This window comes from Neocloeon triangulifer, unplaced genomic scaffold, assembly GCF_031216515.1.
Source record: "Neocloeon triangulifer isolate White Clay Creek 2 clone unplaced genomic scaffold, ASM3121651v1 ptg000009l, whole genome shotgun sequence".
In the NCBI taxonomy this organism is placed as follows: domain Eukaryota; kingdom Metazoa; phylum Arthropoda; class Insecta; order Ephemeroptera; family Baetidae; genus Neocloeon; species Neocloeon triangulifer.
In genome coordinates, this window is record NW_026775551.1 from 833,116 (window position 1) to 849,731 (window position 16,616).

At 38.6% G+C, this 16,616-nt stretch overlaps 1 protein-coding gene across 16 annotated transcripts in view; it reads left to right on the forward strand.

The window, feature by feature from the left end:
- LOC132195267 (transcription factor 12) overlaps window positions 1-16,496 on the forward strand; it is a 106,803-nt gene extending 90,307 nt beyond the window's left edge. For 5 of the 16 annotated variants that reach the window (XM_059617147.1, XM_059617154.1, XM_059617158.1 and 2 more), the window contains 12 exons: window positions 10,059-10,146; window positions 10,589-10,764; window positions 11,155-11,394; window positions 11,548-11,712; window positions 11,870-11,935; window positions 12,520-12,895; window positions 13,356-13,494; window positions 13,611-13,706; window positions 14,425-14,570; window positions 14,740-14,870; window positions 15,038-15,121; window positions 15,912-16,496. In XM_059617147.1, coding sequence (XP_059473130.1) covers window positions 10,059-10,146; window positions 10,589-10,764; window positions 11,155-11,394; window positions 11,548-11,712; window positions 11,870-11,935; window positions 12,520-12,895; window positions 13,356-13,494; window positions 13,611-13,706; window positions 14,425-14,570; window positions 14,740-14,870; window positions 15,038-15,103 — 1,689 coding nt within the window. In that variant the 3' untranslated portion in view covers window positions 15,104-15,121; window positions 15,912-16,496. Of the gene's footprint in view, window positions 1-9,791; window positions 9,919-10,058; window positions 10,147-10,588; window positions 10,765-11,154; window positions 11,395-11,547; window positions 11,713-11,869; window positions 11,936-12,519; window positions 12,896-13,355; window positions 13,495-13,610; window positions 13,707-14,230; window positions 14,377-14,424; window positions 14,571-14,739; window positions 14,871-15,037; window positions 15,122-15,911 lie in introns of those variants that run through there. The other 11 variants (XM_059617162.1, XM_059617148.1, XM_059617151.1 and 8 more) reach the window with 11 other exon arrangements.
- The last annotated feature ends 120 nt before the right edge of the window (window positions 16,497-16,616 follow it).

The window sequence follows — 16,616 nt, forward strand, 5'->3', positions numbered from 1 at the left end:
TTATTTATAGCAGACCTTTTGCTTAGCAACGACGCTGGCGTGCAATCAACGAATGCTTCAAGTATAAATATTTACTGATGCGAACCTCCTTTAATGCAAATTGATTAGTGAAAATTGGAACTTGACTTTACAGTTTTTGTGTAAAATAATTTTGTCCAAATTTTACTAAAATTCATGTTTAAACTATTTCAATGATATTTATCTTTTTTTATTTTTGGTGTTTGCAACGATGAATGTTTTTTGCTTCTCTCATTTGATCGTGAATGAATGACCAATTTATTTACTAATTTTTATATCAATAAAATTGTACTTGATGTCTCGAGATATTATTTTCATTCTCAGTTGACATAAAATTGAAGCTTTAGTTTATTTAAATTATAAATGTATCTATAACTGATTTAATAAATGCGTAATAACTTTCGTTACAATTGTATATTTCACTACATTCTTTTACTAATTAAAAAAATATATATTAAATTATTTGATGCTGTTATTAATACCATAAAAAATTTCAATATATTATATAAAGAGAAAATGCACCCAAAAATATTATCATAATATCATTAATTAATTTAGTAATTTAAACAAAACTTCTTAATCTTTATCTTCTTCTTCTCTCTTAATTTTTTTATGGTTGAAATTTGGAGCGATGAACGTTTGATGAAGGCGAGATACAAATACTATTATAAAATTATTATTACAACTCACTCTGCCACACTCAGCTATTTTTTATGTCGTGAGTTGTGATATTTCAAAAAATGCACTCGGACGCAATTCACCCATTAATATTTGGGTCCATTTAATCCCAAATGAAAACCCCGCCAGACTGTTTATAAATTTATACATGCAAACATAAATTTGTATTTATCGCGTTGCCGCCGCCGAGATTGAGGATAAGCACGCAATCCGTCTTTGATTCTGCTCTTTTTCTTTCGCTCCTCAACGAGCCACGCAGTCTATATAAATTAAGACGCAGAAGATTTTGCCTTTTGTCGCGCTGCGATAATAATTATTTATGATTCGCATTCTTTTTTGCTCGGCGCGAGGCCGATAACACCCTGTTGGTGTGACGCACGTGAAATTCCCTATCTCTGCATCTGTGTGGCTGAAAGAAAAAGAGATGCGTTTGCAAATCGGCCGCTGCATTAGCGCCAAGAAAAATGAATGCAATTTGAGGGCACCGGGAGATAATTTTGCATCAATTTTAGCCTCAGGTGCGCGGCGACCAATTTGCAATTCGATTTTGCGTGCGCTCGACGGCTGCCGGGTGGAATTATTCATTAAGGGCGGCAGGTCCTTCTTCTCCATCAGTGTCAAACGCGCTCGAAAATTATGAGATGTATGCTATGTGCCGGTTTTTACAGTTTCCTCGAATAATTCACTCAACTTTGTCCTAACAAGGAAAAGTTAATATCATCATACGTGGAATATTTTACAGATAAAATTATTTTATTTAAAAATCTTTTAAACAAGAGGTTTATTGTTCAATATTCACTTCATATTCTACTTCAACCAACCTTATTCTATTTTTTATTAGGCGCTGCCATTTTGCAAATTGATAACGCGACAATTCAAATTCATAATATTTCAATAGCCATTATTTGATTAATTCACCAACTCACAATTGAATATAAAATCAATAATTATTTAAAAATAAAAATTAATAGTTCAATGATGTTTTAAAATTTTTTATCGTTTTCGGACGCATTTTGAATATTTTCGCGTTCTTTTGTTCCTCACAGTCGCAGCAATAAATCCCTAAATACATTCATGACTTACACAAGCATCTCCCTTCATAACTTTGTTTCCACCGAGTACACAAGTTAACTCTGCGCTGACGGATTTACATACAAGAGCAGTGGCACAAAGTCAGACGAAAACAAAAATAGCCGAATGTTTACAACCGTTTTATGAATCGCGAAGTTACTTCGGTCCCGCGGGCACCGCGATCGCGTGCTCGCCTCCAAGTCCCTTCAAGTGCATAATCGAGTAATAATTCCCGGCAATCATGGTGATTGTTCAGTAATTAGACTCAGATCCAATTAAAATCATGTACACGATACAGGGTGTCATAAGCAGAAAATAATTTAATACATAACTAATAATTAAAGCTTGTTTTCACCTGTTGTCTCTGATGCAATTTGCGTTTTTCCGCCATATTTGATAATTGAAAATTGCTCAACCATAATTTTGCTTCAAAGTGATGAAATAAATTTTAATGAGACATAAATTTTTATTCCCATATTTGTTGATGATTTAATCATTTATCTTTTGCGCAGTGATTCAATTTATATTATTATTAAATTGATTAATCGCCCCATTGAGCAGTAGATTAATTGCATTTAGAAGTGAGCATAATGTCGGTCAAGCTGGTGTGCGGTGGATCGCCCTCGCCGATGCCCTCTGCGCGCATTATCGCACTTTTCGCTCAATTTTATATACATAAATCGGCTCGTCAATCAAAAGCGGCCGTGTCAGCGGGAAAATCAATTTATCGGAAGTGTCTTGCAGCACAAAACGCGCGCGCACATCACAAAGATCACAACTTTTTTTCATTTAGCCGACCCCTCGCCAAAGGTCACGCACAGCGGCTCTTTTCTTGTGCGTTTATTTATTTATTATTTTTCGCTGCTGACACCGCCGCGTCATTATCACCGCCATTTTTTCCTCGCTGCAATTTTTTCTCTCGCCGCTTTTCACAATTTAACAGCAGCGCTAATAGCTTCATCATACACAGCCTGCTGAGATGCGCGGCGACTATTTTCAGTGCGCGAGGCCGCGTCTAGGGACACACCACCGTTTTCTCCATCCGATTTCATGATCTCTTGACTCGATGTGCGTGATTTCAAGCGCAAAAGTTTCCACATTGAAAATTCCATCAGACCTTGATAAAATATTGTCTTATAAAATTTAAACAAAGTCAACACAAAGTCTTCTATATTTTAAATTTAAAATTTTTTGTTTCAACTGACAATGAGAAGAATAACATAATAATAATAATAACATTGAAAAATTTAACCGAGTGAACCTGTTGCAAAAAATAAAAATAAATAATAAATAAAGGACGATTAACCCCTAAAGGCGACCTTCGGTCCGCTGATAAAAAAATCTAGGATTTAATTGTGTCTAAACTTAAACTAAGTTGGAGGAATGAAAAAAATAATGAATTAAATTTAAAAAAAAAAAAAAAAAAACGGAAAATTTGATTTTAATAAACAATAATTGCAGAAATTAGTTGCAAATTGTGTTTATTGAAAATTAATTAAATAATTTAATTTTTTTCTTTGCAAGAGGTTTGCCCAAATAAATGTTCATGGAATCACCTCGAGCGTTTTATAAAAATTAAATTTTAAAGTTAACATTTTTAAACAAGATTCATTTGGAAAAAAATCCACAAACTGAAATTAATTTATGTATTAAATATAGTTTAAAGGTGATATTATCGATATTTTCAATATAATTTGAATTTTATTTTAATCCCATTAAAATAATAAACTGCTTCAAAATTACAATGCAGCATGAAATAATTTGATGTTGATAGCTAAAACCTCAGTACTGCTCATTACCAAAATTCTGCCAGTTAATTATGCAATTTCTGTTTAATTATATTTTAACATTTTCCATGGATCAAGTGAAAATTCGAACCAAATAGGGCTTGTCCTTGGTCGCGATGCCCTTCACCCCCCTGGACGCCATAAGTCAAAACGCAGGCTTCGTTTTCCCTCTTTGTTTACGTTTGTTATGAGGCGGCGCTGATTAAGTCACAAATTTACGGCTCGCCGTCTATTTCGGTCCAACTCACTCGACTTCAACCCCCCTCGCTCTCTTTCTCGGCATCTTTCCCCGAAGCGGCTTTTTAATGCCTTACCATGTAATTTTCCTCGTCAGTTTCTCACGCTGCCGGCCCCAAAAAAAGCTCCAGAAGTCACTCTACTGCAATTAAAAATCGGTTATATTTCAATTAACCAGCCACGCCCCTAACCCAGATTTTTCAAATTAATTAATTCCAATTAATGAAAATCAATTTTCCCGCGAGATTCGTTTTGAGGGAAAAAAGTGCAGGTCTTACAGGCCGGTTTTCTTGCACCTTGGCGAGAAAGTCGCTCGCATACATCAATGAATAAGTGAGTCCACCACCGCACCGGTTAATTATAGGGTAATTCAACTGGTCGCGTATTTTCTCAAAGGCATCTCATAATTTATACGCGCAGCACAAAGAGCAGCTCTAGGGGATCAAGCAAGTAAAAGTTGAGGAAAATTATATTCTGCATAGGAGAATGATATCGATTTTATCGCACACGACCCAATTCGAGTTAGTCCGCCAGATTGTAAATAAATTCTCGCGCGAGATAAGATTTTCGAGCGAAACGTTGGCGGCAATAATAAAATGAAAATTCATTGCAAAGGTGCACATAAATCTGACTCGTAATGGGCCTCTCGCACTCCGACATAATGAGCCAATTGATTTCCACCAGAGATTTTCGGCCGACCCCAAAATTGATTCTGACACAAGGTGACCTCAGTCCAAATTACACCAAATAAACTTTTGATTTAATGGAGCTTTTTCAGGCCTTGAAATATCAATTAATTTTTTTTTATTCATACATGAAAGTAAATTTGACGAACTAGTTCGTTCCCATGTTTTGTGTACCGGTGAAAAAAGTGGCGACTCTCGATTTTCAAACTCTCTTTCTCGCGAGAGTCTCACCAGTCCGTCCGGTCCAGCTCGCTCCATGCACTCTACTCTCACACAACAATCTCATTGTGCACTAGAATTGTGCATTTTTCCTCGTTTCTAATTCGAAAAATTCATCGCTGCAGGGTTGAATGTGCGCGACTCGAAAGCTCCACGGCAAACACGTTTCTCCACCGCGCTGTGCAGAGAAGGAGATAGATGGAGAAAGAGAACTTCAACGTTCGCTCGTTTTTTACTAGTGCAGCAGGCAGACCTTTGTTACCGGTTATAGAGTGGAATAATAATTATGCAGTTCTCCAACGAAATGGAAACTAATTTTCATAAATGGAAATTATGCAATTTCGAAAAAGTAGAAAATTCGATGCTTGTTTTAATTTTTGAATATAAATTGTTCAAAAGCGTATTCGATTTGAATTGCACATTTATCCTATATTTATGCTTCCATGAAAGTTAGATTATTTTAGAAGCAACATGGATAAGAACAAAAACCAAGTCAATCGAGGCTTACTGCAGCGAATGGAGTCTTTTTGATATCGGAAGTTTTAGCAAAATTCTTGCTAGTGGTGGTGCCGGTTTTTCCTACAATTCCATTTTATTTTTTTAAATAAATCGTTTTCAAAAATTGATTTTAAACAATTTTATTTGTCAATTTTGACAAATTAACAGCAATAATAAAGTAGTACTTCTAAAATATTGTGAAATAAATTTTATATATGAATAAAATTATTATTAAACTTCTTCTTCATTTTTGTAGCTTCGTTGATAAAAATAAAATGTGTATCGCAGTACTTTGGCTAAAATTACTCCCGAGAACATTTTATCACACAAAATGACACAACTCAATTAAAGCTCCGTCCAACCTTCCACTCCATGTGGCGCCTGCGAGAATAAATTTCGTGCCGTTTCTGTCTCTATTTGCGGCGAAAAAGTTTGTCGCACAAGCCTGACCGCGGCGTAAATAGCGAATCGCGGTTCTGAGAGCGACTCAAACTGGGCGCACCGGCGCGGAAAATAGACGCGCTTTGCATTTAAGGCGCGAGTGGCGCGGACAGGTTGAAAACGACATGCAGACACACTTCCTGGCCCAACACACGACGACTGCAACATACACGTGCCCCCATGCGTGCTCCGGATGGAAAAATTAAACTTTTCAAACAATAATATCCATCTCTTGAGCAGCCACCATGCGAGTGTCTCGTTTCTCCGCGCGCACCAGCCGCAGGGGTGGCCCCCGCGCGACCCGCGAAGGACACCCCTGTCTGCATGTCTCACATTGATTGGCGCCAAGTTGGCGGATGAAAATGGGAAGGGGATGAGATTTTATCCGTAGGCATCCTCATGAGGTAATTTTAAATTATAAATGTAAATCAGTGAACCGGTGAATTTTCTGAAAATTTGTAATTCACTTTCTCTTTGTAGATATTTTGATTAATTCTAATTTAATCAATTTTTTAATGGAAAGAACTTTTTTGTTTCAATTGAGATTTGAAAAAATTCGGTTTTGAGCCTCGTGTCACTTTTCAGTCTGCGTTCGAGGGGTGAGGATGAGGTTTCGTCGACGGATGATCGCAAACACATGTGTGTGCCTTGCTGCGACTGAGAAAAGGGCTGCTGTCACTTGAGAGCAGCCTCCCGCGCACAAAAAGTGCAGATTTGATGTAATAGGGACAACTGCCTTGGCTCGAGAAAAAAATCTCGGAATGATGATGGCAGTATAATGTCGAGACGGCGGCTGCTGCTGCTGGGAATTTATTTCGTTCTGCACCCCTCAAAAGTTCAAACTACAAACCGACCGACCACCTTTGCAGCAGTCACGCGGGATATTAATGAACAGCCCCGACGCATGCAACAACTTGTGGAGTTTGCAGAGGAGACACCGGCTAAGTGGCTTCTTAGAGCTTTATGACTTTTTTGGCGTCTGTTCTCAAGGGTATTTTAAAAATTAAATAATATTTCGTTCAAATGAAAGATTTTTTTATTCTTCTTAAAAATGAGAAGTCTTTGAACTTTTCTTTTTTTATTTTGACAACATTAACGATCTTCCTGGTTGTAAATCCTCGTTCGGCTCCGCTCAAAAGGGCTTCGCAACAAATTACGCGCCATTAAACCATCAAATATTTGCGTTATGAGCCGTTGCTTTCAATTATTTCGGCGGTGCATCAGCCTCTGGCGCGCACAATAGGTGCAAATTACATTGATTAGCGGCCAATTCATCACATTAGTCAGCTTTTTCGCTCTCTCTCTTGCACATATGGACGCATACATATAAATTTTATATAGGTGCGCGGCGCAACGGAGGTTCTTAAAAGTCAATAGCCGTGGCTGGAGGTACGAGCGAGAGAGAGAATATAATAAAACCGGCCAGCAGCAGCAGCAGTCCATCAAACATAAATATGTGACAGCCTTCAGCTTCTGATGCCTTTTATTTTTTATATTCGTCGATCTCCCGATGCGGAGAGCGCGCAGTTTTATTTGAAAATGTTTTATGGGCTGCCCGAGCTCCACATCTCGATCGCTTCACTTTTTTCCTCTTTTCTTTCTCTCGACGTGTCTGCTGCTGCCGCCGCTGCTATGCCGAGATTCAGAGTAGTAGTTATTTATTTTTCATGACTGCCGCAATAAGAAAAAGAAATCGGGCCGGGGGTTCGCGCTCCGCTGCTGCACTGCACTCTCAAAGTTCAGCCGATTCCATCATGTGTTTCACTTTTCCATCAGGCTCAAATTTTTTAAGTTCTGTTAGAAAAATTTGCTTCGTTCGTTGTAAAAAAAATTAAAAATTTAATTTGTATAAAATTTTTTAAATGACTTATAAATTCTTTTAATTCCTAAAAGAATTACGGCGCACTATATCAGCGATTGAATTTGCAAATCAGTAAATCAAACCACAACTGATTAGCCACTGGCAATTAGAATTTCAGAAAGTGTTGCTTATTGAGTTAAAAATAATTTCTTTATTGAATTTAATTATTTTACATTGAATAATATATTTTCATTTTTATCTACGTTTGAATTAATTAAATTGGTCAAATTTATCGTTTAAAACATTTTTAATTTTGGCGAACAGTCAAGAAAATTAAAACAAAAATCAAATATCTAAGATAACAACTTCTAACAATAAGCAGTATATACTTTGATCACCCTGCATAGCCTGCAGTTTAATCTTTTTCAAATAAGCACCTGCTGCTCGCCATGTATAAAAATTAATTTGCGCAACGCTTCTTTCCTTGAGTTTTGCAGCTGCATTCCCAGCGCCAAAAGTGTTTTAAATACACACAGCTGAGCGAAAATTGCGCGAAAACTCGTTTTGCATGTTAGCAGCAGCAGACAATCCTATTCGAATTTTTTCCACATCACCAAGGCAGGAACAATATCCACAACAAAAGTGGTCAGTTTGCGATAACAATCGGGGGGACTAATCAAGGGGAAAATAAAAATAACTTCCGTTTTGTGCTCGGCCGTGAGAAAATTTCCTCTGCGTTGGACATTTATTTAATAATTAATTTATGAGGGAAAAAACGGGAAACCATAGAGATATTTCTGGTGTAAAAATCCGAAAATCTCTTACACCGTCGGTGGAACAAAGAAGCTGCCTTTCAGATCTCATCAATAAGGAATGAAGCGAATGCGGCATTCGAGATTTGGTTCGAGGTTCGTTATTATTTTCGTGGTGTCTCGCACGAAACGCAATAGGGCTGAATATAAATATGCTGACTGGAAACGGTCAGTTCCCGAGCCAATATATCAAATCGTTTCAATAGTTTATTGCCCACATACATACCCAGGCCGGCACAGAGAGAGAGAGAGAAAAAGGGATGTTTTTTATTGCCGCCGATGCTCGGATCATATCAAACACTTGGAACAACATTTGTGTTTTGTTGCCGACGCGCGATTTGATAGGTTTGCAAACGTGCCTGCCGCACTCTTCCAATATCACACGGACGGACAATCCGGCAGGGAATTCAAACCGAATGCAGAAGCGTCAAATAAAAATTGCATTTAGTTAACAGAGAACTTGTAAGCTCTTTTTTTTAATTAAGTATTATTATTATTATTATTATTATTTTACTTTGATTAACTATTATTTTCAGGGCAATGATCAGTAAAATAAATCATGTAACTGCCTCCCTATACCTTTCATATCCATTTCTTGAAGCATAACTGCTCCTATTAGAAATTTCTCGTTGCCATTTAAAATGAAAAGAATTGTTGAGCTCGATTAGGCATCGGCCGGAACGAGAGAGGACGTTAATTTACCTGCGATTGGTGTAGCCCTTTCTTTCTTCCCTCGAGTGTGTTGCTGCACGAAAGCAGTCGGCCCGCATTTCCTGTCCTCGGCACAATACACCTGTCCGCCGTCGCGCACACCCATTACGTATTCCGCGCCAGTAGCACGCATGATTAGACCATACATAATAAACTGTCTTTAATTGTCGCGCCAAGACTCTTCAACGTGTATGATAATTATTATTTGGGCCTGGCAGGTTCTCACGCGCTCGCGGTGCCTCTTTTACGGCGCAGAGAGGAAGTTGTAGGGGAAGCATAAATTAATTATTCTGATCAATGATCAAGCGTCCATTTTGAAAAATCGCAAAAACAACCGTGTGTGCTGAGTGAAATAATTTATTTTGTATATTTACTACATTTTGACGTAATTTATTTATAACGAATTTTAATTTAATTTCTTTAATCAAATTTTGATCATCTCAGCATCGAGTGAAATTTTGTGACGCACTAGACTTTCCAATCTCATCATTCCCCTTTCGCCACCCACGGCAGGACAAAGGGCGAATTAGCGGAAAATCAATGAGCACTCATACGAGCCGAGACCCGAATTGAAATTTTCCACTAGGCTGGCACGCAGCGGCTTTTCCTCCACTTTGCTCTTCTTCTTTTTTTTTGCGCTTGTTGCGAACGGCAGATCCCCCAGCGCGCGATATTGAAGCGAGAAATCTTCTCCGTTGCCCCAGCTCCACTGAAATATAAAATATTATGTTTCGCGCCGGAGCGTGGCGCTCGCTGGCCAGATTATTGCGTCTCCGAAAGAATGAAAAGAAAGAAAGGGCATTCGGCGACGAAGCCTCGCCGCGAACGGCAGCATGTTGGCTCCACTACGGCTTTTCCGCCCTCTGCCCTGAGACCGTCCACCCTCTTATCTCGTCATGTTCTGCTCGTACTCGTGCTACGAAACCCTCATTCGCCACAACCACATCTACGACGCTTTCGTGAGACTCCAGAAATCCCAAATTAATAATTTCAAACCGCGGGTTTTGTCTTACCTTTTTATTTTTAATTGTCATTGAATTTATTTTGGTTGAATATTAATCGCGCTCTGGAATTAATAGATTGTGTTTTTGTGTTTCAGTACGGATCAGACGAATTCGGCCAAGACTCACCTCGATACACATCACCCAAAACATCTGCAGGCCTATATGGCGAACCATACTTCATCGGTAAGTATAATATTGAAAATACCTTTCCATCTTTTGATAGGACAAAATATTTTAAACATATTTTTTTTACATTTTATTTAAAAACAAAAATCGATCTTTGAAAAAAACCCAGCTTCTTTCATTTATCCGCTGCAGCATCACATTTTTTTTTCTTTTTGCTCTCGAGCGAAATGGAAACTTTTTGGCCCGATAATAACTGCATGATAATATCTCATCGACGCTGCTAACAAACATCTGTTCCATCTTCTATCTCTTCTTTTATTTTTCTCGGGCCGAGCACAAAAGGCCGCGCAGCTCCTTTTTGTTATTGCTGAGCATTCGCTGGGCATAACTTAGCTCGCCGCCAGCTCTCGGAAATTAAACACATAAACATCAACACCCCTATCTCCTCTCGATGCCACCCAGGAGCACTCTTTTCTACATCTCGCGTCTCTCTTTGCAGATGGATCTGGAACCCCGGGCCCTGCCGACCCCTGGGGGGCCGGCCCCGCCTCCGCGGGCCCCTACGGCGCCTACGGCTCGCCGGCGGGACCCATGGGCCCCACGGGCCCTGCACCTCCACACCTCACACAAGCCGTCGGATACCCGCCCTCGATGCACCTCTCACACGACCCTATGGTGAGTTATTCAGTTTTTTTTATTAAAAAATATAAGCAATTTAAAAAAATAGAAATTATTTTTTTTATTAAAATTTATTCTTGAAGAAGTCAATAATATTTTTAAGTTTTGAGCATTAAATTTTAAAATTAAAGACAAAGAATTCGTTTGGTCAAAACAAATTATTTCATTGAAAATGTTCTATAATTTTCAATGTCGTATATTTTTCAGTTGCAAATGATATTTTTTTGCACATCTTTTTATATTTAATACCTGCTTAATTTGCATAAAATGATTTCCTTTACACGCCCTTTTTATTTCTTATGGTGATTTTCATATGATTTCTCCCCATTTATTTTTGGTTTGCGTCGTTTTGGGTTTTTGTTTTGACACGCTGGCATGTGCACACAGGGCTATGGGACCATGTCACCTAGCCAGCAGCAACAAGATTCCTCCACCCTGATCAACACCAGCCTGCCTCCAATGTCGAGTTTGCGGCCCTCCGGCTCTTCGGCCCCGCCGGCGGCTGCCACCCCCACGGGGGCGGCCGTTCCCACCCCCAGCCCCTTTGCCGGAGCAGCGGGCGGCAGCCCAGTTGCCCCGCCGCCTCCTCAAACTCCTGGAGAAACTCTCAGCAAGGCACTCGCTTCCGTGAGCAACCTTTTCCTGTTTTTATTTTTCCTTTTTGCACCCTTTTGTTTGTTTCCATTATACTTTTCGCCCCCTTAAACAATTTGAGCAAAATGCAAAAATGAGGGAAAATTATGGATTATAATTTTGGTCTGGAAACGCTTCTGCTTGCAGATCTACCCCACAGATCAAAGTGCCAGCAGCTACAGCTCGAACCCTTCCACCCCAGTTAGCTCACCACCCCCGTTGACAGCTTCCGCCAACGGACCCTGGCCACCCTCGCAAGGACCCACGCCGTCGTCGCCTCACTTCCTCCCCGACCGCTCCAACATGGCCATGGTTAGTCCGCTTTTTAAATTTCATTTACGTTTTTCGCCCGAAAAGCATGTTTTATGATTTTAAATTTTTTCGAATTTTATTTTTGCATGACTAATTTGCGTTTGGTTTTTCTCTTTTGTTACTCTGTGTTGCTCCTCCGACCCGTTTGGCACAAAAGGCTCAGACAGAGCAACGTAGGTTTGACGATGCCCTTGGAATCCTCAGGCACCATGCCCACGCCGAGGTAAATTGATTGACACTAATGTCCCCAGCAAACGTGTTCTCCGCACACTTAACCAGTCTGATTGCAATTTTGTCAGAATTAAATTCACTTTCAAGCACAACAAAGTTGCTCTTGTAATTAGACTTGTAATTGATTTTAAAAGTAAATAAGTGGTTAATGTTGAATGAAATTTTAGAAAATTTAAATTGCAATCCACATAATCCAAATTTTCAGCTAATTCAGCTAATTTTTGCCCCTCTAAACTCCCCTTTTCAAGATTTCAAAGGTTTTTCAAAGATTCATTAAATCAAGGGTTGGAAAAAAATTCAATTTTCCCTATTTGACCAAAATCATTCACTGAAGTTGGCAGAAGCAAATCCTACCTTGCTTTAAACCTGAACCATTTTACATTTATTTAAAAAATTGCAGTATAATTTTAAGAAAAACCAAAGGAAAAGTTTGTTATTTTTGTATCATATTACTTTGATAAATCCTTTAATATATATTTTTTCTTTGTAAATTTTTATTTAAATTTAATTTTTAAACCCGATTTGATTGGCAAATGAATTGGCAAGCGTGGCTAGAGCTGCTGAAAATTGAAACAGAACGGACTTTTGCAGGGGGCGCGCATGGAGGAGCGCCTGGACGACGCGCTCAACGTTTTGCGCAACCACGCCGAGAGCCAGGCCATGGCCGCGGCGGCCGCCGGCGGCCCCTCGTCGCTGCACGCCGTGCTGGCGGCGGCCGCCGCCGCCGCCTCCGGGGGCGGCCCTCACCAGACAGCAGCACATTCCAACGGTCTCGGCCTCGCCGGCTACCACATGGAGCACCTGCCCAGTCCGCACCCCGGCACCCCCGGCTCGGCGCCACCCTCGGCCACGCCCACCGCCGGCCTCAACCCCGTGGGCGCCAGCTACGCACCCCTGCCCTCGGACACGGACGGCTCCATCAAAATCGAAAGGCTCAGTACTAGTAAGCCAAGTAAATACTCGTCCAATTTTACTTTCTTATTTCTTAGTTGTAAGGTTATATTTTTAAGCATAATCAGACAAATAAGAAAGAAGTATAAATTGCACTTAAATATTTCATGCAACACAAACTTTGTATTCTTTTTTTTTTTTAAATATTTTACAAATTTTTAAGAAGATTTTGTAACATTTCAATGAATAAATTATTTTAATAAATTTTTATAACAAACGGATTAAAAGTCCTTCAACCATTGAGAAAGACCTTGTAAATATAATTTTGGAATTTCTATCTGAAGTAAGTTTTATGAACAGAATAAATACAAATAAGTATATTTTGTAAACTATAAGAAAATTTTGTATAATATCTGCATTTTTTAAGTTGTTAAAAATTTAATGGCTTCTAATTTAATGATCTTTAAAATATTAAAGATAAATTTGACTAGTTGCTAATTTTTTTTCTCCAAATTTTGCAGAAAAACGGAAGCAAGAACCGCCACCAGACAGCACAGACTCCAAGCCGAGCAGTAGTGACCATGGACTTAATATCTTGCCAGGCCCGAACTCCACTGGCTCCACGGCCGGCGGAGGAAAAGGATCAAAACGCTCTCGCAGGTAGTTAAATTTTTTTTATTTTATTCAAATAAATTTTAAATAAATGAATTGAGTCATTCAAATTTGAATGACAATTTTTTTTGTAATAATTGTGGCTGTGTCTGACCGAATCTAAGTGTCAACAGCTGTTCGAGCGGTGATGAGGACGAGGACCCTACCACAAAAGCTCAACGAGAGAAGGAAAGGCGACAGGCAAACAACGCCAGAGAAAGGTAATATCAATCATTATTTTTTTTGTTACCGTTGCTTTTTATTTCCCAAGATAGAAAACATATGATCAGAGAATTTGACGCTTCTGAAATTTGTTCTATTTGGCGGATTTTAAGAAGTTTGAAAAATTTTTTGATCACATGTATAGAAGCGTAGAAGTTTTTGCAATTTTTGAGTGATTTATTTAAAAGTTTACTTTGCCTCACTGGCGTAATTTTTCCTGCGAGGTGAGGAAGTGAGTTTAGAATTTTTTTATCTTACCTTGGCATGCCTCAATTTGATTTTATTTTCCGTCCCATTCACTCTTTCGAGGGCGAATGGGACCATTTTATGTTTTTCGTTTAACTTTTCAAACCGTCGTTTCGATTTTAAAAAGAAGAAGACACTGAACTGACATGAATTCAAGTTAAAAATTAGAGTAAAAATAAAGAAGCAGAGTTGGAGTGTTTTCGTGCGTGTGTCGAGTGCCCATAGCTTCTCTCTATAGTCGCTGAACGACGGCCGAAAAACTCCCACTTTGTTACAGGGTTCGTGTCAAAGACATAAATGAGGCATTCAAGGAATTGGGCCGAATGTGCATGGCGCATTTGAAAAACGACAAAGTCGAAACCAAACTCACGGTCCTGCACCAGGCAGTGGAGATAATTACCCAGTTGGAGCAGCGCGTCAGAGGTGACTAATTTTTGCTTTCTCTCTCTTTTCCACCCTCGCCCCGTCCAGGATACGAATCAGGGACATTAACGAGGCCCTCAAGGAGCTCGGTCGGATGTGCATGCAGCACCTCAAGACCGACAAACCGCAGACTAAACTTGGCATCTTAAATATGGCCGTTGAAGTGATAATGCAGCTAGAGCAACAAGTTCGAGGTAGCCCTCGGGCGCACAAAAAAACCTCATAGAAGCTCCCCTTTCTTTGTTTCATTTACAAAACCATTTCGATTTTTATTTACTTCCCCTCGAGTGCACCTGATTCTGTTTTCAAAGCCCTTTAATTTCTTCAAAGGACGCCTTTTAAAAACAGTTTCTTGAATTCCAGAGCGCAACCTGAACCCCAAAGCTGCCTGCCTAAAGCGGAGAGAGGAGGAAAAGGCCGACGACGGACCCAAAATGTCTGGCCACCACTTAGGCCACCCACCCCACATGGCGCCGCCCTTTGGTGCTATGCCTGTAAGTCACCACTTGATCACATGAGGGATGTCCTAGCAAATTCCGATGGCCACTCATTGCACTAACCCCAAACAAGCTTTTCACCCCCAAAATTTTATACATTCGCCTGCCTTTTATCAAATGACTTGTCTAATTTGACCATTTTCTTTTGTGTTTCCGCTACGCAGGCTGAAATTCTAGAAAATTTCCAACAAATGATGGAGTCTGAAGTCATGAGTGACAGTGGCAGATAGACAAACGTGTATAATTTGGTAGGACATTGCTTCATTCTTTTGATTGTGACTCTCAGCAACAATTAAAGCGGGCGTTTTAAGAAAAAATCAATTCAACTCTTCATTCGGAACTATTTACCAATAATTGTCCTTCAATATTTTTAAACACACAAGAATATTGATTTCAAGTTTTTCAGAAGGTAGAAAATACAAATTACATTTAATATTTTAAGTTCCAGAAACAAAATAGTTATAATTAATTAAAATTGATTTGTAAATAATAATTGTTGCTGAATATTTTTAGACAGATTTACTCTATTATTTTATTACACAATTCTTGCATTTATTCTAAGATTCAAATCACATTTTTTTTATAAGTATGTAGTTTATCTCAGTCTATTATAAATTTGCATATATCTTTTTGAAAAAGTAAAATAATTTAAATTTTTTAATTTTTTATTGATGGCTGGACTTGAGGCTTTAGTAAAATGCTTGAACATAAAAAATTACCATCAAAATCAACCAGGATTGATTTTGATGATACAATATTAGCATGGGTTTGTAGATGTCTGTTCAAATGAGACATAGCAAGAAAAATTAAATTTGTTGGGAGAACTGAATTTTTGAAATTTAACATAATTTCTTATGGGAATTTTTCCCAAAATTAATAAAAATTTCACCCCAATTAAGGTCAAATCAATAGGCCAGTCGAAAAAAATTTATATAGATCTTAAGGGAAAAGGTTGAGAAGTTTTATTTACAGTTTAGTTGTCATAAGCTCCTCGCTAAGAAATATAATGAATAATTTCTTTACTTTGCATTCTTACAGGGGCCGCAGCCACACACATCTGGCCCACCACAGTAGCAGAGGATGACACCATACCTGTTGCAGTAGAAGCGGTGTGAATTCAAAAGTGACACAAAGTGACCTCAGTGACTAAAGAAGTATGAAAAACCTCCTCCTCCTCCCAGCATATATTAAGAGTTTCACGTTTAAGAGACTTACTAGACACGATGAGATGTGGCAGTGAGAGTAAAAGTGGACAATATATTAGAAAAAATGCGGAAGAGCGCGTCTGCAGAATCGTGGAACAATAACTATATAAAATGCCATTTTCACACAAACCCGTTTAGTTTGTAAAAATATATTATCATCTTGTGTTTCGCTTCTAATTTTTTTTTTGTAACAAAAAGAAAAAGAAACGGATACAATATTTAAAATATAAAAATTGCTTTGTCCGAGTGACTCTGCCACCCAACTGGTCTCATGGAAGATAGAAAGAATTTTTTTGTTTCTTGGTTTGAAAAGCTCATGTCAAGGGCAGGTGCAAAGATAGATTTTCTCCACCCTGAACGCAAATCTTACCCACATTTTGTTGCAGCTGGTGCAATTATTTCAAAGTGTTTTTTTTTTCATCTAATTATTATTATTATGATTATTTGTCATATACACGATGTGCTTAGGTTTATTTTTGTGTGTAGCTTTATATTTACAAACGAGAGAAGAAGAAATTTTTGTCTTATATACTTTGCT